The 21,783-nt window shown below is 34.0% G+C and overlaps 1 protein-coding gene across 3 annotated transcripts in view; it reads right to left on the bottom strand.

The window, feature by feature from the left end:
* Positions 1 to 4,527: 4,527 nt before the first annotated feature.
* Positions 4,528 to 21,783, bottom strand: part of SCG2 (secretogranin II) — a 74,587-nt gene continuing 57,331 nt past the window's right edge. For all 3 annotated transcript variants that reach the window (XM_074298603.1, XM_074298602.1, XM_074298604.1), the window contains 2 exons: positions 10,321 to 10,462; positions 4,528 to 6,907 (listed from right to left, as the gene is read on the bottom strand). In XM_074298603.1, coding sequence (XP_074154704.1) covers positions 5,022 to 6,893 — 1,872 coding nt within the window. In that variant the 5' untranslated portion in view covers positions 6,894 to 6,907; positions 10,321 to 10,462 and the 3' untranslated portion in view covers positions 4,528 to 5,021. The remainder of the gene's footprint in view (positions 6,908 to 10,320; positions 10,463 to 21,783) is intronic.

The raw sequence follows: 21,783 nt of genomic DNA, 5'->3' as shown, positions 1-21,783 counted from the left end.
CACATTTGAATTTCTCTCCCCTATGAGCTGGAGGGCACCTTAGAAACCATTGGCTAACAGCCTTCCCCCTATTCTATAAATGAGTTTACTAAAACATAAGTGAGTTAAATTAATTGCCCAGGGTCATACATCTAGTAAGCATCGAAGGTGAGATTTGAATCCATGTCTTTTGGATTTCAAACACACACACACACACACACACACACACACACACACAAACACACTCCATACTCATTTGTGTAGACATACATACATATGTATGTGTATATATGAATATATACATATGCATATATATAAATTATTCTATGCATTCTTTTATTTATAAGTTCTTTCTCTGGATCTAGATATATACATATATACATATACATATATATATATATATGTTTATATTCATGTGACAACTCTGGATATCCCCTTCCTTGGATATATAATTTCATAAGATTCACATCAACTTTATCCTGGCAAAGACTATGCCTATGACAGTGACTCACAATCAAAATCCAAAATTTAGAGTCCTAGATCAAATTCAAGCATCTCTTTTCCACTTGCCAAATCTCATCACCTATTTTCTTCTATAAAGGGGGAAAACATCATTTATTTTTCCCACCAAAAATGTTGCATCAATAGGATCCCAGCTGATTTTGAACATCATTGAAGTTGAAGAATTGAAAAAAAAAAAAAAAAAAAAGGTTTCCAAGTCTTGAATGGGCATACCCCTAGCTATCAGTTTGTTGCAAACATGGAAATTATAAGAATACTAGAGTTATACAATTTCATCGAAGTCTAAAACAATAGTAGACTTCAATTAGGTATAATTAACAAAATTTACTAAGGACTAAACACTGTGATAGCAAGAAACAGGGGATAGAAAGACAAAAATGAAGGTATTTGCCTTTGAGGTCTCCTATTCTTTTGGAAAGAAACAGCAAATGCACAGATAAATAAACACAAAATATATGCAAATAAACACAAAGTTATTGGGAGGAGAGAGGAAAATGGAGAAAAGCAAGAAATTCTAATATTGTGTTCTCTGAAGCTCTGATTATATTTTTGAAGAAAAAGAAAATTATTGTGGATGATGAAATTGAAACTATTTCCATTCATATGAAAGAGTGTTCCAAATCACTACTAATCAGAGAAATGCAAATTGAGACAACTCTGAGATGCCACTACACTCCTGTCAGATTGGCTAAGATGACAGGAACAAATAATGATGAATGTTGGAGGGGATGTGGGAAAACTGGGACACTGATACATTGTTGGTGGAGTTGTGAAAGAATTCAGCCATTCTGGAGAGCAAAATGGAACTATGTCCAAAAAGTTATCAAATTGTGCATACCCTTTGACCCAGCAGTGTTACTACTGGGCTTATATCTCAAAGAAATACTAAAGAGGAGAAAGGGACCTGTATGTGCCAAAATGTTTGTGGCAGCTCTTTTTGCAGTGGCTAGAAATTGGAAAATGAATGGATGTCCATCAATTGGAGAATGGTTGGGTAAATTATGGTATATGAATATTATGGAATATTATTGCTCTGTAAGAAATGACCAACAGGATGAATACAGAGAGGCTTGGAGAGACTTACATGAACTGATGGTGAGTGAAATGAGAAGAACCAAGATATCACTATACACTTCAACAACGATACTATATGAAGATGTATTCTGATTGAAGTGGATATCTTCAACATAAAGAAGATCTAATTCACTTCCAGTTGATCAATGATGGACAGAAATAGCTACACCCAGAGAAGGAACACTGGGAAGTGAATGTAAACTGTTAGCACTACTGTCTTTCTACCCAGGTTACTTATACCTTCAGAATCCAATTCTTACCGTGCAACAAGAAATTTGGTTTTACACACATATATTGTATCTAGGTTATATTGTAACACATTTAATATGTATGGGATTGCCTGTCATCTAGGAGAGGGAGTAGAGGGAGGGAAGGGAAAATTTGGAAAAATGAATACAAGGGATAATGTTGTAAAAATACATACTGTCAAAAAAATTATAATTATAAAATTAATTTTCAAAAAGAGAAAAAAAAAAAAAAGAAAATTCTTGTGGTGCTGAATGAATGACGCCTTTGCAAGAGGGACTTTTCCCAGTCACCCAGAATCCTTCATTGACATTCATCAGAGTAAGCACATGTATTCTCTGCTGTTGATTGTCACATAGAAATTTGAAGGTCCTACTTCTATCCATGCCTGATTCAATTGCAGAGATTCCTTTGATTTTCTACTGAGGAAGAAGAGTTGAAGCTATCAGATCTTTTAAAAGGAGAGAAAGTTTCTAGCTGGATTTCTTAGCCGTGGTTCTCCAAGCTACAAGATGTGTTTCTAATATATGTTGGAGAAAAGACAGAATCCTTTTCCCATCCTGATATCATGGCAAATTTTTCCTATGTGAGAGTAAGATCAGAGGCCTTACCTAGACTTGGTTTGCTAAGACCCCTAGATTCCCCACCTCTTTTGTGTTTCCTTTCCTTTAGTGAGATACTTCATGGTAGTGAAAGGCCTAAAGATCTAAGAGTAGTAACAGAATAATCTACTACAGAATTTGTGGTTGTCAGAAATAGATTAGTACTGAATAGATTGGTACTGAAGCAAGTATTTACATCAGACAGAAAGGACATTGGGACAAAGTTGAAGCCTAGCTGTTTTTTTCTTTTTTTCAAACAATGCCTAATGCATGGGGCTACATCTAAAATGTCTAATGCCTAATAAGCAATTTTGCAAAAATTATTTTATGATCTGTTGGACTCGGTCCTTTAGAAAACTGTACTTATAGCTACCAGCTACTAGATCCTGTATATATTATTCTATTAATGGAGGCTTTTATTTTTATAGGTTAGCCTTGTTTTTCTGTATAATAATAAATTACTTATTTCAAGTTTAGTAAAATATATGCTCCTTAAAAGCAGTGACTCTGTGTGTGTGTGTGTGTGTGTGTGTGTGTGTGTGTGTGTGTGTGTGTGTGTGAGAGAGAGAGAGAGAGAGAGAGAGAGAGAGAGAGAGAGAGATCCTCAGAACCTAAGATAGTTTATCAGATATTTTTTGAACATATCTGGTTCATTTATTAATGATGCTAAAAACCCAGTGAAACAAATTGAAAATAAAATATTTTCTTTTACTTTAATTTACAATGGAGACAGTAAACAAATAAATGTCTTTCTGCCTCCAAGAGTATATTAACTATCATGTTTTAAAAGAGTCTAAGGGTTTCTCTTATGTGATTATACAGAAAGGGACTTTAGTGATAGGAGAAGAATAAAGTCTGGTGGGTTTATTTAAATTACCACATCTGTTCTGGTAATCCAGTATAGAGCATCTCATTTGAAATTTGTTATTAACAAAAACAAGGAAATGGAAGTGGTGTGGGGTTGGGGAGAGACATAGTATAGTTTATCTTGTGAAATCACTTTTGTGCTTCACCCCTCAAATTCCAAACATTATTTTCTTAGAGGCATTGAAACAAGGGGGCTACCCCTTTAACTCAGTCCCTCAGGAAAAAGCAGTCTCAATGGAGCTAGACAATGTGCCAAGTTGAAGTGTTATTTGTCACTTTGGTTTATGACCTTTAACTTGAGATAGCTCTAAATTGTGGGTTCATAAGGCTGTCCTTGGGAGCAGATCAGCTCAGTCTTAGGAAAACGTTTCTAAGAAATAAAGTTTCTACTCAATAATAGGGATCTGCTTCATCAGAGAATGAGTTCCCCATCTTTGGAAATGATCAAACAGAAGCCAGATAACCACTGGTAAATCATATTGTGGAAAAAGTTTATGAATGGGATAAGACATTGATTCAAATGAAATCCCTAACTCTAAAATTCTATGGTTCTGGAAAGTTGAATAATAGTTAGATAGTCCTGAACATAGACAAAAATTATTAAAGTTTTTTAAGTCCTTACTTTTTAAAAAAATATTATTACCTTTTGGTACTTGCTGTCCTTGCCCTATCCCCACCAAGACCCATCCTACCCTCCAATTATCCACAAATCATACTCCCAAACCCATGAAGGACTTTCATTGCTAACACCATCTTCCTAGGACCTCCTATTCTACTGACTTCTTTGGATAATACCATTGTCCTCCCTTTTCCCTTTAAAATACTCTCTTCTATGTCATAGGGAGTGACAGAAAATCCATACTATTGTGTACTTGGGTACTTATATTTTAACCTTCATAGATAATTTGCATTTTAACAGGGTCCTTATGGAGGTACTACCTTACTTCAAAGAAATTACTCTGATAATAAGGATTTCTAGCTCTGCGGCAGACCAGCAAAAGAGACTTTTCCAAATAAATAAACAAGGGGGCTTGTTATCCAATAAAAAGTACAATATGCCCCTTAAGCATAGATATAACCTTGAGATTGCCTGTAGTTATTTCTGATTATTGAATAGATAGGAATTAAAGAGCATGAAATCTTGGAATGCTGTCCTAAGACCAGACAGCATACTTAGGGCTGGACAATCTTCCCCAGAGCCATAAGCCTTTAATTAACTATAATGAAGAGAACGACATTGTCCAGAAATAATATTTATTGATCAACAGTAAAACACACAATAGAAAAAGCCTTGTAAATAAAACTATATATATATTCATATATTTATTTAATGCTTTATTTTTTCTTCAGTACTCCACAAAACATTACAGACAATAACAAAATAATTCAACTAATTTTTTTTAATTTTCAAGATATCAGACATCCTTCATCTTCTGTAGCCATCAACAATACCTCAGTTATTGGTTTCTGAGATGTAATATTAACTAATATCATACATTTCTTTCTTAAAACAATTGACATAATTATTTCTATCCAAGAGTCATTACATATACAGAGATCCATAAACAAGAGAACAGCTCAGGATATGTTAGACAAACCCTCCAGTGGTCTGGAGCCATTTGCCAATACATCATTAGAGAAAATACAAATAAACAGGAGAAAAGGGCAACACACAGAAGAGAAATAACCTTGGGACAATTTGGGGGAGGAAGGGCAATTGACAAAAGCAGCCTACATATTTTCCATTGCTCTTTTAGTAATGTGCTCTCTTCCCTTTTCTGCTTTTGCCTGATTGAGGTATTCCAGTACCTTTAGCAACAGATCTTCATCTAGGTACTGTCTGTTTTGGGTTTCATCATTTTCCTGGGTAACCAGAGGAAGCCTTTTAGTGACAGAGCCCAATTTATCAGACTCTTGAGATCCCATCTGATTTAAATGCTCTTTGATGGCCTGTTCGATTTGATCCTCTTCTTGTTGGTCATCTTCTGAGGAGCCTGGGATAGAAACTCGTTTCATCTGGTTTGAATTCATAACCTCAGGGTATTTAGCTAACACTTTTGCTAAATAATCTCCTAATTCTTCATCCTTCTCTTTCAAGGTTTCATATGCCATTTGTCTCCTTTCCAAATCTGGAATCCAAGCTGCTTTAGGAATTTGTTGACCTCTAATTCTTCCAGAATAGGAGAGCCTTGGCAGAATATTCTCTCGATTAAACTGATTGGCAAAATAGGGTGCTTTCTGATTTGCTGCATTCTCAGACCCTAAAAGGCTTAAAATGTCCTCAAAATTGAGACCTTCAGGTAGGGAATCTGTCACAGCATGTCCAGATTGCTTTCCATAGCTACTCTTGGAGACTATCTTATTTTGGAACAAATCAGGATGTTCTCCATCAGTCTCTGCAATTTCCTCCAGGTCATCTGGCAGTTCAGGTTCCTGCTCAGGTTCCACTCTTTCATTTGGCTTATCCCCAGTTTTCAGCATGTCAATTAAATCCTCAGGTGGGATTTGCAAATTCCTTGAGATTTCAATTAGCTGGTAAATTGACTGAGGATCAAATTGTTTCTCCAAAAATTTGGCTGCTCTCTTTTCTTCATTTTTTCCACCCCTGAACTTCCCATTTCCTGCATCATCCACTAACCTTTTCAAATAATAGTTCATTAGCTTAGACACTTCATCTGAGAGTTGATCCTTATTTTCTTTCCTAAGATCTTCATCTGGGATGTCAAGTTGCCCTGAACGCTTCATCTCATCATCAATTTCTTCTTCATTTTTGTCAATTTCCTCTTTGCTGTCTCTTACCTCTTCCTGGGTTTGGCTCTCTATTTTTTCCTCTATCGGGTTCCAATCTTCTCCACCAACAACATCTTCATAGGCAATGTTGTTAACTTTATAGATGTCATCTTCATCATCTGCATAAAGTTTTTGCTCCTCATCCACCCTCTCACGCTTATGATTGTTTGGCCCAGTCAGCTTTCCCAGTTCTTGGAAGACAGACTCCAGAGTGGCAAGGCTTTGGGGAGTGTATTGCTCTTCAACAATCTCATTAGTACGTTTAAAAGGGTTGTCTCGGGAGCTCTCTTCATACATACGTGGCAACTTGGCTTGATTGTGTCTTCTTTCAGGCCACTGTTGAGCCTCATAATCTTCACTCAAATCAATAGGAAAGTTCTTTTCAGAATTTAAGGGATAGGGTTGATTTTCTTTGGGTGCAGACTGAGATTCTTTTTCAGCTTCTCTCAAGGCTTCCAGGATTATTTGCATCAAATGGGATTCATCTTCATTCAATAAATCTCTTAAATTTTCGGGCAAGTGGCTTTGATCAATACTTTCTTTTGGCTGAAGGGAAATTGGAACTCCCTGATAGGAATTATACTCTGCATTGATTTCTCCCTTGTTAGCTTGTTGTCTGAGATTTTCTATGTACTCCAAAGCTTTGATCATATCAGGGCTGGGAAATCTTGGAAAGTTTTTTAATCTGTAGTCTGGGTCTTTCTGAAGTAGTTGGTAATGTTGAAATGAAGCTGCATCAACACAACAGGTTAGGAAAACTAAGGAGGTGAGAGATAAGGCTGCTCCAAGCCAGCAGGTTTTAGGATCTGCCATGTTTGAAAGGTTTCCTTAAAGGAAAGAAAAGAACAGTTAATAAAAATAAATCAAAGTAGGGAAATTCAAGGAGTTCCTTTCTTATTAATAGCTCCTTTTCCATTAGATTTTGACAGCAAAAAAAAATAATAATATTCTAAGTGGGTCCTACAAGTTAATCAATGGGGTCTTAATGAAATTTCAAGATAAATTCATCAAGTTTTAGAGATATTTTACTGGTGACTGTCACTATAAGAAAGACCACTGGAAATCAGCATAGCTTAGTGGATTGAGGACTCTGTCAAGTCCTGTTTCTGACACATCCACTTGACCTGTCCAAGGGCAATTTAATTAAACTTTCAAAATCTCAAATAACTCTCTTAAAAATTTAAGTAATAAATAAATTGATGATCTGCATAGATAGAGGGAATTTTTAATGAGACATTCGCTACAAGAATGAAATCACAGGTGGTTCAGTCCTTGATTACAAACAAGCAAGTAATAAATAAATAAATAAATATACTGTAATAAGCATTTTTAGTGTGGACACAACAGTGTACATTTTACTTTGGAAATGAGCGACCTCAATCTTCATGGGTGTTCTAGTTTAAGGGTCTTTAAAAACAAAAATATAAATATAACATTGTTCCAAAGAAACTGACATTTCCCTTGTACTGAAACAATTATAGAGCTCATTGAGAATGATGATAATAATCATAAAGAAGAATTTATGGATTGTTTCACTATTTTGTGTCCAACCTGTGCAAAACAATCACTCAATTCATTGAAAATGAATTTTAATCAGCTTTTTTATCAGCTATTTTTTAAATATATTTTAATCAATAATTGCAGTTTGTGTTGACCAGATGATTAATTAATTAGATTTTTCATTTTTAAAATCAGTTTTGCTGATATAGTATAAGCAATACCACAGTAATATTCCTGGATATGATAATCCATTATGGAATAGTACCAAAAATTCACACTGAATTCAGTTATATAATAAGACCCTTCTAAAAACAGTTTTCATCCCAACAATAACTTCTTACCCAATATAAAGTCTTATATATGATTTTTGGAAGACTAAACCTTTGTTAGCCTTCAAAATTTGTATTCTTTCATATCACAACTAAACCAGTTTAATTTTTTTATTTTTAGAAGGATAAAAATGTGAAATATATATATATATATATATATATATATATATAATCTCTGTAGTTCACACTGATTCAAATGGGTTACCATTGCTCTTATTATATTATTAATCATAATCATTATTTATTCATTTTATTACATTTATTTCTTCAGTTTTTAATAGAACATAGTAAATAATCACAAGCTGCAGCATGAATTTTCTTAACTATCCTATTTCTGTCCCTATAAGCGTCCAGAACCAACTTGTCCAATGTCTCTATTTTAGTGTGGACCTGTGAAAAACATCCTCTTGAATGACTCATATTGTTAAAAATTCTTAAAATAACCACTACGTCTCTCCTAATTTAGGTAGAATAAAGAGGATATATTGAATTTATCATCTTTGATATTTCCATTCATCTCTAAATTTTTCTTATACATATATGAAAATTAGAAAGTTAGTTTTTATCACTGCCACTACAACAGAACTCTTTCCTTCTTATACTTTGCAATCCTTGGTTTAATTGCATATGAAATAATTATAAAGAAAAACTGCCTTGTTTGTTCCTGGCATCCTATGAAAATGTAACATTCTTCTGATAGGAAATTTTTTTTTGATTTAGCAACAGGTGAACCAATTAAACAATATCCATGTGTATAATTTTATGCTGGCCATGCCTAACACTGTGAAATATAGCATTGTTTCCTGGACAAGTTTCACCCTGACTACCCTATAGTCAATTTTCATCTTGACTAGCCTAGATTGTTCAATTTGTTGTTTGTTAGGCTAAATATATGACCTTCTTTGGTTATAATAGTCTAAACTATATCTTTACAGATTTTTGTTTCATTACAGTAAAAATGATCACTTAACAAAGTGTTTCTAAATAGAAATATTTATTGTCTTTCTTATCTTTGAGTACATTAGCCTACCTAGAAAACTACAGGTTTAAACTAAATTAGATTATAATTTCTTTTTCAGGGTATTCTAAGCTTAATTTCAATCAGGTATCAGTTTCAATTTTTTTCCATTCACAATATTATGGAAACTGATTCAGCTCTATTTCCTTTAAAATTATATGCCTGTAATACACTTAAAATTAAAGCTGAGTGTTTGTGCCTTCAAAATGCTCATTTCAGGGCATTATGTTTCAATTGATTTGGTTTTTATGTTTTTACCCTCAGGTAAGTACTGCAGTATCTTTAACATCATAACTTAACAACTTAGCCATTAGTCATTTTTTGCAGGTTCCATTTGGTCAAATAGTAAGGATAATATTCAAAACACTACTTTCCCTCTCAGTGTCCCTTTTAAATAATGAAAACTGTACCAAGAAGTTCATTGTGGTAGTTTAAAAGAAATATGTCTGCTTTCAAATTGAATCATCTCAAATCCAGCTGATCAAAAGACACTTCTTCCTTTGTTTCTTTACACCACAGAGCATTTGAATTAGAATGTTCTTTCTACGGATATTAGCCTGGTACCTAGATTTCTGCTCCCTGGCATTTCTATTCATCTGAACTGAACAATCTATCAGCTTAAATCTGAGGAAAAGAAACACGGTCTTGGCCAAGACCTTGAGCAACAAATAGAATGATCCTTAAGTCATCCATTAAACCATAACAATAGCCACAACAATTTGATATAGCTTTTTTACCCAGTTTAAGAAATATTTTTCTAGAATTTCTAGTATCATGTAAGTTTCATCTCAAGGAAATAGTACATTAAAAAACTAAATATTACTTAGGCATATATTGTCACTTTTATCTTAGTCTCTATGGATTAAAATCAGAAAAACAATAAGAGAGTTCTTTTCAGGATATATCACCCCCAATGTGGAGACTACATAGTTGTTTTATTATGAGGTCTTGTAAGGTAAATGCAAAAAACCAAACTATTCAGATAATGCTGACAAACTGTATTTGTAACTTAGGAAACCTGCCAACTAACATATTAAATACATAAATAACATTTCTAAGATTTTATCTGATTGTCTAAAAACAAAGATTACAGAATGTTGGGATCTAAAAGCTTAACAGAAATATGAGCGTTAGCATCAAGATCTTTAACTTTTTCACATTCCTTCTTATTCCTTCCCAGTATCCAATTTATTTCGACTCTTGACGACTAAATACCCAAAATCATATACAACACAAATGTCATCAGAATAATAGTATGCTTGCAATGGTCAAATATGCAGCAGGTTGCTATTCAGTTATTGCTTTTCGAAATGCATATGCCAGATCAACATTTTCATATTAACCTAGGAAAACAGAGAACTTTTCATTAAATAAAATAGAAACTCAGTCTTACCTGTTATTTAGATGGCCGAGTGCATCCACACCATGGTCTTCCCGTCCGTCAGCTGGGAGTTTACGGACTGTTTTCAGCACCCGGACAGCTCCCTCTGCTTATACTGAATACCACCTGACTCTGCACTGCCACACTGACGTCACTGTATTCAGTCACACAACCAAAGCACAAGTGAGCTTTTCAAAGAGCACTAGAGAAAATAATCATTTTATGAGGTGTGTGTGTGCGTGTGTGTGTGCGTGTGTGTATGCGTGTGTGTGTGTTTAAACAAATCTAATTCCGTTGCATGCTTACGCCACCTGTCTTTTTGGGGTGAAAATTGCAGTTTTCTCTACAACATGATATAAAGCAGAAAAGGCTCCAGTAACCCTTTAAAGTCAATGTTGTGCGCAGCAGCCTTTGGCAAAAATGAAGAAAGAAATCTATCAGACAGCCACAGTTAATTGCATGACAGTCTTATCACTTCTCAAATAGCTAATTATGGATTAATTTTTGTCAGAATTAGAAAGTTTTAAAAACAAACATTTGTTTGTTGAACACAAAGAAAATGTATTGTCATCCTCATACTATCACTGCAAAATAAAAGCAAAAGGTTTATTCATACACTCCGTCATATCTTGAACTGAACATCCAAGGAAAAAAATCTTTTTTAGTCAAATAAACTTGAAGTTCTTTGTATTTTATGATTTTTAATCTTTCCCTGTTAGTGTTTCTATTTAAATCCTCTACATGCATGTTCACATGATTTATATTAAAAAAAAAAAAAAACATGGATCTGTTTGTATTTTACCTCATCTATTTTTCAGAAAGAAATGTTGTAGTGACTTTGATTTTCCTTAAAAAGATTTTTAAAAATAAAGATAGTCCCTTCAGATCAGGAATAAGTGAACAAGAAAACTGTCTTATGGATTATTCTGATATTGAGAGAAAGAGGGAATAGACAACACTTCTTATTACCCCCATTCGAATCTACTATACACTAATAAGAGTTCAGTAAAGACAAACTTCCAAATGACTCCCTCTACTTCCACATTAATGAATGCAACCAAACAAAAGCATAAGTATTTACTACTTATGATGTTGATTCTCTACTGACACATTAAAAGTGTTATGTACTCTATGTGAATCATGTAAAACTACAGGTTTATCTGATTTTATTCAGTAGATGTAGTACGTAAATGTTTTATGGAAATTGAATGCCATTTTAAATATAAGAGAAAAAAATCACTACATAAATTATCCCTCCAATGAATCTTTTTGTAAAGAATGCAAGGCTAACCAAATCACTCTCCTACAATCTCTATACATATAACTGTCACTTTTCATATTATGGGTCTTTTTAACAAGGACCCTGGGCATATAAATCAATTTTAAAATGAACAGGAGTAATGAGCTATACAGGGGCTACATAATTCCCAGATGTTCTAAGAAAGTACATTCAGGACACATAGGAGAACAGTTTCCTAGAAATTAGTTGACCTACAGTAGGGTCTAGCCCTTTTTCAAGGCATTATGCATAGTCTTTTTTTTAATATAATGATACCCACTTTGTCAATCTCACTATGGTAACCTTGGAAAAATATTCAGCCTCTTCTCAGTATGATTTCTCAGAATAGTGCCCAAAGACAGGTTTGCCACATGAGAAATCATCATCTTCTCATTTCTTTTAGATAGGTCATCATGACTTTCACATATTTTGATCTTTCGTTCATCTCTGGGCAAAACATAAGTGGTCAGATCTTGTTTCTACATGCCTATGTTACAATGCAAAGTGTAACAAAGTGCCTTGTCCATAGTAGACACTTGGATGGTTAAATAACTTGTAATTAAATAACTGACCTGTACTAATAGCTGTTTTTGTTAATAGTAATGTTCCACATTTTCATAATTACTTTTCCTCAATGAAATCTATTTGGAGTAAAAATTCAAATGTAATATACCTGGAAATCATATTTGTTCATCAAAAAATATATTTTGGACAGAGTATCTTAAGCCAAATATAATCATGTTTCATTTCATCAAAGAACTGAGATGAAAAGGATCATTTAAAAACGTTCCTTAACATCTGAGATCCCTATCTAAAATCTTTAAATTACTAGCTATTATAGTCACTCAGAAAGCAAGCTTGTGTCTTCAGCATTTCAAAATAATTATGTTCAATGTCTGAGTAATGATTTTTATTCACATAGTCTGCTCTGACACTGTTAAATTCAAGACAGTTGTTTGCAACTTAAATCCAAATTAATTAAGATAACCTATTTCTATTGTTGCTCCGACCATTTTTCTCTGTATTTTTCCACATCATGTTTCTCTGTTAAATTTTAATTTTGCTGTCATTTGTATAGTCACTTTGACTTTAATCATGTTCTTTCCTCTCGAATCTTCTTTCTTCCACTTCATTACCTTTCTCATCAGAATTTATATTTACATGAAAGCAATCAGGCACTACACAAAACCCAGCAAAATTCAACTCTCTCCTTCTTTCCTGTCCTCCATATTCTCCCCCTTCCCCACCTCCTTTTTCAAATCTTTCTCATAGAAACATAGCTTCTTAGAGTTAAAAAGAGATGTTAGAATTCATTCATTTCCACTTCCCACTATATGCCAGAATCCCTTCTACAACACCACTAACAAATAGGAATCCACTCTTTCCTTGAACATCACCATGGATAAATAGATAGTAGTTCTTTTTCTGCCTTTCTCATCTTTTTCTCTACTTTCACACTCCTTACTGCTTTTCATTCTCCCTTCATCACACACCATTTCCTTCCTCCCTACATTCCTCCTTCCTGAATATTCCTATATTGTTACAGAGAACAGATTTAGGGGGAAAATATTTTTTTACTTTCCAAGTTCTTCTCGTGTGAGCTATCTCCTCTTCCTTTCCTCTCAATGTCACTAAAGCTGTTCTCTTATACCTTTGAAGAGAGAGGAAAGATCTGCATTAAATTACATTGAAAGAATATGAAAATGAGGAGTAGTATGCATACTATATATAGTGAAAGAAACTACTACTGCCAAGTTCTAAATTAAATCTTTTTTCCATTCCAATTTTCACTGATATAAAAAGCTTACAAATTCCATCGTGGATTTTTTTTTCCTTTATCTTCTTATTAATCATTCTGAGCTGTTATTCACAGAAAGTGAAGTAATAGCAAATTGTTTCTGTTTTGAGAATTTTAAGGAGGAAAAACCCTTCTTTCAACACAGAAATAGTAAATGTATGGATAGACAGATAATCCTCCTTTATCTGATCTCTTTTCTCATTCTTCTCTATCTTTTCCACTTTTTCTCCTAGCTCTTCTTCCTTCTGTCCCTTTTTTCCTATTTTCTTCTCCTCCAGCCCAACCACCACTCCCTTACCTCTATAATGGCATAAATAAGGGTATTATTTTTGACAGAGTTATTAAAGGATGGGAAATCTTGTACAAATTCCACTTGTCAGAAAATACAGACCGCTTGCCTTATCTGTTTGCCAGCATCTATAAATCTGATACTGAATAAATGGTGTTCAGTAGATGCACAAATGCTATGCATATCCAAATATAAACTGCACAAGGCATACATAGCTTTCAGAAATTTTCAGATCAAATTACAGATACCCAAACATGTATGTATGCATCTATTTGTGTATAAAATTATTCATACAATATACATATGTCAACATATGTACATATTTTGTGTGTGCTATATATATTATACACATTCTACTTCATCAATATTTATATTTACATGAAATCCAATGATTATATATACATATTAATATTGAAATAGGTAGCTGTATATATGTTAATGTATAAACACACATATATGCATTGTATATATATATATGTGTGTGTGTTCATGTGTATAAATATGGATCTATATTTAATTGAGCCCCATTTTTTATTTTATAAAATTTTTTCTAGAATTTGTGACTTGCCATTCATACTTTTTATAAATTTAAAGAGTACCCTTAATTATTTATACTATGCTTGTTTTCTATTTGCTTTCACTTTTAATTTTAAGTTAGAAACAATATTATCATTACATTTTGGCTTTTGATGTCCACACTATGGGGAGAGAAGGGAAAATGGGACTTGTTATAAATGTTCTAAAATGCAAACCACATTTTTTTTACCATATCTGTGATCTCGCTGGTAGAGAACTGTCAGTGAGGAAACTCCTACCAATGCAAATCAGTATCTGCTCTATAAGTGATAATTACATAAGGTAAGTAAATAGAGGCTTTTTCTTTATTTATCAAAGAAATTCCTTTGGATAGTACCCCATGGGTACTGAGAGAGTCAGAAAAACAGGGTCTCTCTCTCTTACTCTAATGATTCCACAATTGGACATCTTCTCATTACGTATTTTGTGAGAAGAAAGTTTAGCTACTTTCTTCAAATAAATCACTTTGCCTTACCTAACAAACCAAACTATCAATTCATTTTCATACTCTTCCCATCACTCTAGCATGATGTTTCTGTGAATTGAATTATCAGTATAACTAGTGGGGCTTTTTTTCATAGAATGATGGAAATTTTTTTAGCTTGAAAAGGACCATATAAATAGTGAGTTCAATACCTTAACAAAGGAGAAAACTAGAATTCAGAGTAAAGCAGTAATTCAACCAAGGTCACAAAACAAATTAGTTGTAGAGCCTTTAGTCAAACCTAGATCTCTTAATTTCTGGTTCATTAGTTTTGCCACTATATTAAACTGTCCTTCTTTAAATTCAATTTTTTTGAAAAAAATCATTGTTCTCTGACTATAATCAAAGCACTATGTACTTCAGGGTAAATGTGTTTTCCATTCTAGCAACCTCTTCCCCCTATCATTTGATAATGCCAGTCTCCCTTTTAAAATAAAACTTAAAGAAACTAAAACGTATCATTTATCAAAGTGAAAGTTTAACATCAGTCTCTGGGGCTTCCATTGACTCATTATTTGACTCTTCAAAAGAACTCATTCTCCCTCACATTTAATACTCTGGTTAAAATAAATACAATGCTATCTAGAGAGTAGGAGTTGTATAACAGAGTTAACTCCATTCATTTTATCCCAAAACTTAAGTTAAGAGATAATTTTAGGATAGTTGACATTTCCAACATTTTCCTGCAGAGAAAAATTTTATCATCAAAGATCTATATAGACCTGCTAATGAGGAAATACTAGATATATCATAAGTGAACACATAGGATTTTGTATAAAAGTTCTATTCTCTCAGAAACAAAAACAAAACAACTTCATCTTGGGTCACTGTTCTATTACAAAAGCTGATGTAAAGCACCAAGACTAATACACTGGGATAAGATAGGATGGGTAACCAGACAAGTGCAAGAGAGAAAAATAGGTATATAATAAGAATATAGCATGTAATCCTGGTCAACAATAGTCCAAAACTCTATTATTGGGTCTATAACAATCCAGCAAGTGACCAGACATGGGAAGGGGGAGAGAGATATTTTGGATATAATATTGAGGTTATGCCATATGAATGAACATTGGTTGCTATTGATCAGCATTGTTTATCTGAAAATATCAGTATATCAGGTACAATCCCTGCAGCTAAGTTTATATACTATGTGGGAAAAGGAACCAAGGTAGGGTTACCTACAGAAATATGAGCAGGATGCCAGAGGGATAACATGAGAATGAGGTTGGAGTTCTTTGGGCATTTATGGAACAAAATATTGGCACTTAACAAGAGTAAAGAAAGGTATTTTGAAAAATGAGGTGGGAAGATGTCTAAAATAAACTTCATATGATTTTGTCTGGGAAGAGTGAATGATAAGTAGTAACTCTGAAATATTTAGAGATGTTGGATGACTAATTGAACATTAATAGAACTATGACTATCAAATGAGATTATATTTGTCATAAGATAAAATGAAATATTTGTTTTAAAAAACCACCCATCATAGTGCCTAGTGCATCATTGGTACTATATAAATGTTTATTTATTATTTTTACATTATATTTTATTATAATAGGGGTCCCTATCCCCCTATTACCATGGCATCCTTGGCATGTCCAATTGGTCCATAGGATACAAGAACATCTTGAAAAGAGTATTAAACAAGGGATAATGTTGTAAAAAAAAAAATTACCTATGCATATGTACTGTCAAAAAAAGTTATAATTATAAAATTAATAAAAAAAAAAAAAGAAAAGAGTATTGAACAGAGTGTCAAAAGACTTTGATTTGGAAAATCATTTCCTAGGCAAATGATTTTATATATATATATATACATCTCTGAACTTGAATCTCTTAATGTGTAAAGTAAGAATAGTGATACCTAATTGTCTATCCCCATAGGATTTGGGGGAAAGAAGCATTGTGTAAACAGTAAAATGATGAATAAAAGATGAGATGATAGTCAATTCAATAAGTATTTGTTAAGTGCCTATTATGTGCCAGGCACTATGTTAAATGCTATTAGTTCAGTCATTTAAGCTTTCTAATCTTCAATATCCCTATCTATAAAATGGGAATAATACTTATAACTACCTGTTTCACTAAGTCATTGTGATAAATGCTTTTTGTAAATTAGATAATAATTATAGATGTATGTATATATATATGTATGTATGTATGTATGTGTACATATACTTCTAATTACTCTAGCACATGCCATCTCTCCAATTACTTCCTGATGGCATGATCTCCCACCCTCCAGTTATGAACAATCACTCTGTTTTACAACCAGTTTTACAATGGGAGTTGGGAAGGAACTATTCCCATAGAATTGACTATACTTATGGCTCTGTGCAGCATCTTAAGTTGGATCTCAAGATATCAAACCTATGGTGAGGAACCTCTTTTACCTTAGGCTGGACCCTAGAAAGGTTCATGCAGTTTATCCAGTTTATTACTGGCACCCATATGTGTAGCCTTTCTAGATTGGGAGGAACCAAGATAATTAGTTTAAAGTTGAACTTGAAGTTGAAATGAGTAGAAAGTTTGCTACCCATGGAGAGTTTGAATCTGAATAGTCATTTCTTCCTTTTAATCATATAGTCAGTGAAAGGGTAATTCATTCTTTTCCCACCTTGCTTACAAAAAAAACTGGACTTTATTTCACTACTACTTCAGTAAATTGGTTTTTTGCCTCCAAACTTCTAGGAGCAATTACACATAACAAATTATTGCAGGAATTGGCTATTATATATATATATATCTTCTATTGTCTCCCAATGCTTAAAAGTTCATTTTCTAGATGCCATAGTTTGTTGTTGTTCAGTCATTTCAGTCTGTCTAATTTTTCATGAACTTATTTGAGATTTTCTTGGCAAAAATATGGATTGGTTTACCATTTTCTTCTCACTGAATTGAAGCAAATAGAGTTAAATGACTTGCCCAGGATCACACAGCTAGTTAGTGTTTAAGGCAGTATTTGAACACAGGAAGATGAGGATCCAGTATCCAATTACTGTGCCATCTAGCTGCCCATGCCACAGTTATTTAGAAATTATTATGCTTTTCTTTCTTTCCTATGTTCAAAAATTTCTCTATAAGAATTGTCCACTTGGAGCAGCTAGGTAACACAATGGTTAGAGCACCAGCCCTGAAGTCAGAAGGACCTGAGTTCAAATCTGGTTTCAGACACTTAACACTTCCTAGCTGTGTGACCCTAGGCAACTCAACCCCAATTGCCTCAGCAAAAAAAAAAAAAAAAAATTGCCCACTTAATCTCAAAGACTATTGGGTTTATTCCTATGTGTGTGTGTGTTTGTGTGTGTATACACACACAAACACACATAGAGAGAGAAAAAGAGAAAGAGAGAGAAACCAAGAGAGAAAACCAGAAAGAAACACTTTGTTTAATGGGATCTATTGATAAGTCTCTATTTACACAGTATTATAGAAATAATAATTAGAATTGATATTTGTATAATACTTTTTTCCCCAATTAAAGCCCTACTCCAATAGCTTTGTCATAGCATAGAGGTGATCCTAGTTTCTTGAAAGTCATACCAACAGAAACTAAATTATCTTGGGTTCTCCCAGTCTAGAAAGGCTACAAGTATAGGTGCCAGTAATGAACTGCATGAAATTTTCTAGGGTCCAGCCTAAAGTAAAAGAGGTTCCTCATCATAGGTCTTGAGATGCAATTTGAGATGCTGCACAGAGCCATAAGTATAGTCAGTTCTATGGGAATCGTTCTTCCTCAACTCCCATTGTAAAACTGGTTGTAAAACAAAGTAATTGTTCCTAACTGGAGGGTGAGAGATCAGGCCATCAGGAAGTAATTGGAGTAATAGCATGTGTAATACTAGAGTAATTAGAAGTTAGCCTAGCCATTATGAAGATGGCAATATGTCAGAAAAGACAATGGATGTCAGTAGACCTATATCTTGAATTCAGACAAGAATTACATAAAATAAGAGTTATAAATAAAAAGTAATCACAGATCCATTGGAGTATTGATAAATAAGGATTTTGTTAAGTTTTACTGTGGATTTACTGGGCTTAGAAAATATTCATTCTTTCAGGGACTTTATAGATCAGATAGTTAAAACCTATGTGAACAAATTGAAATCTGCAACTCTCATCTTAAATCTTCACTTAGATCATCAAACTCCCATGCTATCTATAGAACATTCCTAAGTGTATCATCTCAAAATTCTAGTATCATAGGATAGACCTTAGAGACCCTCTATTCCACCTCCCTAATTTTTCATAAGTCATCAATGACACCCTATCTGAGGACAATGAGGTTCTTATAGTTAAACAAATTGCTAAGGAAACACAGATTATATGTTTGGAAGGTAGTATTCAAACTTTGATCCCTTGGTTCCAAATTTCCTCAAGATTCTAGAAGACAGGGAACAGCTAGGTGGCACAGTGGATAGAGCACCAGCCTTGAATTCAGGAGGACCTGAGTTCAAATCTGATCTCAAACACTTAATTAACACTTCCTAGCTGTGTGATCCTGGGCAAGTCACTTAACCCCAGCCTCAGGGGGGAAAAAAAAAGATTCTAAAAGGCATTATAATATAAAAACTAAACATAAAATATAAAAATATAAAAATCAAATTCTATGTTGCCTCTTACTAGCCATATGGTTATAGCTTGATTGATTATGTGTAAAATGGGCAACTGTTATTTACCCTCAGAGTTTTAAGTAGAAATGTGTATGCTTGAATATGATCTTAATTGGGGGTAAGCAAAAAAAAGAAGGAGTTTGTCCCATCTAATATCTTATTTGTTCTCTCATCCCTCCACATCTTATCTATTGCCCAGGCTTGAGAATTCTGTAACACCTTGCATATATGTCCCCCAACATTTTCCTTGGATACTGCTACACTACTTGGCAGCATACAGGCCCTCATTATTTCACCTTTAGATATTATAATGGCCTTCTTGTTAGTCTTCCTCCCTCAAGTAGCTTCACTCCAATCTATCTCTCCTCAGATACCAAAACAATCTTCCTGTATTTCAAATCTGACGCTGTCATTCCCATATTAAATTCCTTCAGGATCAAATATATGCTTCTCTATTCAGGTTTTAAAGCCCTTCTTTATCTATCTTCTTAAACTTTCTTACTTTCACATACTCTAGGATTAAATGAAATATTTGTAAAACACTTAGAATATTACCTGGCACATACTAAGGGCTTAATAAATGATTGTTCTTTCCCCTTCTCCCTTCTACAATTCAGGAACAGAGGCCTCCTGGATGCTCCTCACACCACACACTCCATCTCCTGCCTGTCTATTCTCACTGGCTTTCTATATGTTTAGAATGTCCTCTCTCTTCACTTCCATCTCTCCATTTCCTTGACTTCCTTCAGCTCAAAACTCAGTTCCTATAATATGCTTTCTTTGGTGTCCTTTAATGCTACTGAATTCCCTCTGAGATTATCTTTCATTTACCCTGTTGTATACACACACACACACACACACACACACACACACACACACACACACACACACACATATATATATATATATATATATATTTATATACATGTTTCCTCTTTTTTGTGAGTTCCCTGAGGGTAAGAACCTTTTATGTCTCTCCTTGTATCTGCAGAATTTAGCATAGAACCTAGTAGACTTAATAAGTGATAAGTATCTGACTGACTTTCTAAACTTATATATCTTGCTAATTACCTGTTAAATAAAAGCTTCATTATTTTTACACTGCTGAAGTACCACAAGTGCTATCAGCACCTTCTGATTCCAACATCATTTAAATCTGTCACCCCAGGTCAATGATTTGGTGACCCATATCTAGTTACAGTTCTGTTTGCCCAAAACTATCATATATTCTTAGGAGAATTTTATGAGAGAGTAGGTAGTAAAGGCTTTGAAAAGTATAAAGGACTCAAAAGAATGTAGAGCATCTTTATTATCATTATTTAATTCCTTTTCCCTGGACAGTCATTTAAAGAGGGTCTACCATATCTCAGTTTAAAAAATTGTAGCCAACATAAAAAATAATGCCATTTTTGCTGATGTGATAAGAATTGATTTTCTCTGTTCTGGGCTGGATGCTTTCAGGAGCCCTGCTATTACTAACCTACCTTCAATTAGAAAGAAAAAGGCAAATCTATAGCAACTCTGTATAAGTGCTCAGATTCTCCAATCTAGATATGTTCAGGTTTCTTCAGGGAGGCTGCTGGCTCAAACCACCATGACTTAAGCACTGCTTGGCGTCAGACAGCTGAATTTAAAGTCAAAACACACATGGTTAGGGGGAATAAGACAATGAGTCATCCTCTGCCAAGTCTGGAAGGAGCAGATGAATAGACAGACAACATGAATGAAAGTGAGCACTTCATCTCAGTCAGAATGCCTCCTTCCCAAACTCAAAGGCAGATTCATCTTTTAATCATTTGTGTTCCTATACACGTTGGTAAGGGGAAGGTACAGGAGAGGGATAAGAGCAGCAATATGAGATTATTCATTCAAAGAGACATCACCATCAGTTATATCTTTTTCCCAGCAAAGTCCTCAAGGCTTCAATGTTGTAAGGCTCTCTAATATGAGAGTGCAATATATTTACAATGAAGCAGGCAGGTGAGCTCATTGCTGAGGGATCAGGAACCCAACCTCAGAAGCCTGAAAATCTTGACCAATTCCAAAGATTCTGATCCTTTGGGTCCCCAAGCCAATTAAGAGATTTCTTAGGAAAGAAGTGGAATTCATGGATGTTCTCTAAATGCTTTTTTCTCAAACTCTGAAATCATCTAATTGTCAGCTTCTCATTTGGAATCACAATCTATAGCCAACACTTTTCTCAATATAAGAAGTAGGGGACAAAAGCGCTATCAAACTGCCATGACTGGGTCTGGATCCCAAAAAAATCATAAAGGAGGGGAAAGGATTTACATAAGCATGAATGTTTGTAGCTGCTCTTTTTGTGGTAGCAAAGAATTGGAAAAAGAATGGAAGTCATCACTTGGGGAATGGCTGAATAAGCTGTGGTACATGAAGGTAATGAAATATTTTTGTTCTATAAAAAGCAATAAA

Source organism: Sminthopsis crassicaudata, chromosome 3 (assembly GCF_048593235.1).
Source record: "Sminthopsis crassicaudata isolate SCR6 chromosome 3, ASM4859323v1, whole genome shotgun sequence".
NCBI lineage: Eukaryota > Metazoa > Chordata > Mammalia > Dasyuromorphia > Dasyuridae > Sminthopsis > Sminthopsis crassicaudata.
Note: the sequence above shows the minus strand (reverse complement) of the source record. Positions and strands in the feature narration are given on the sequence as shown.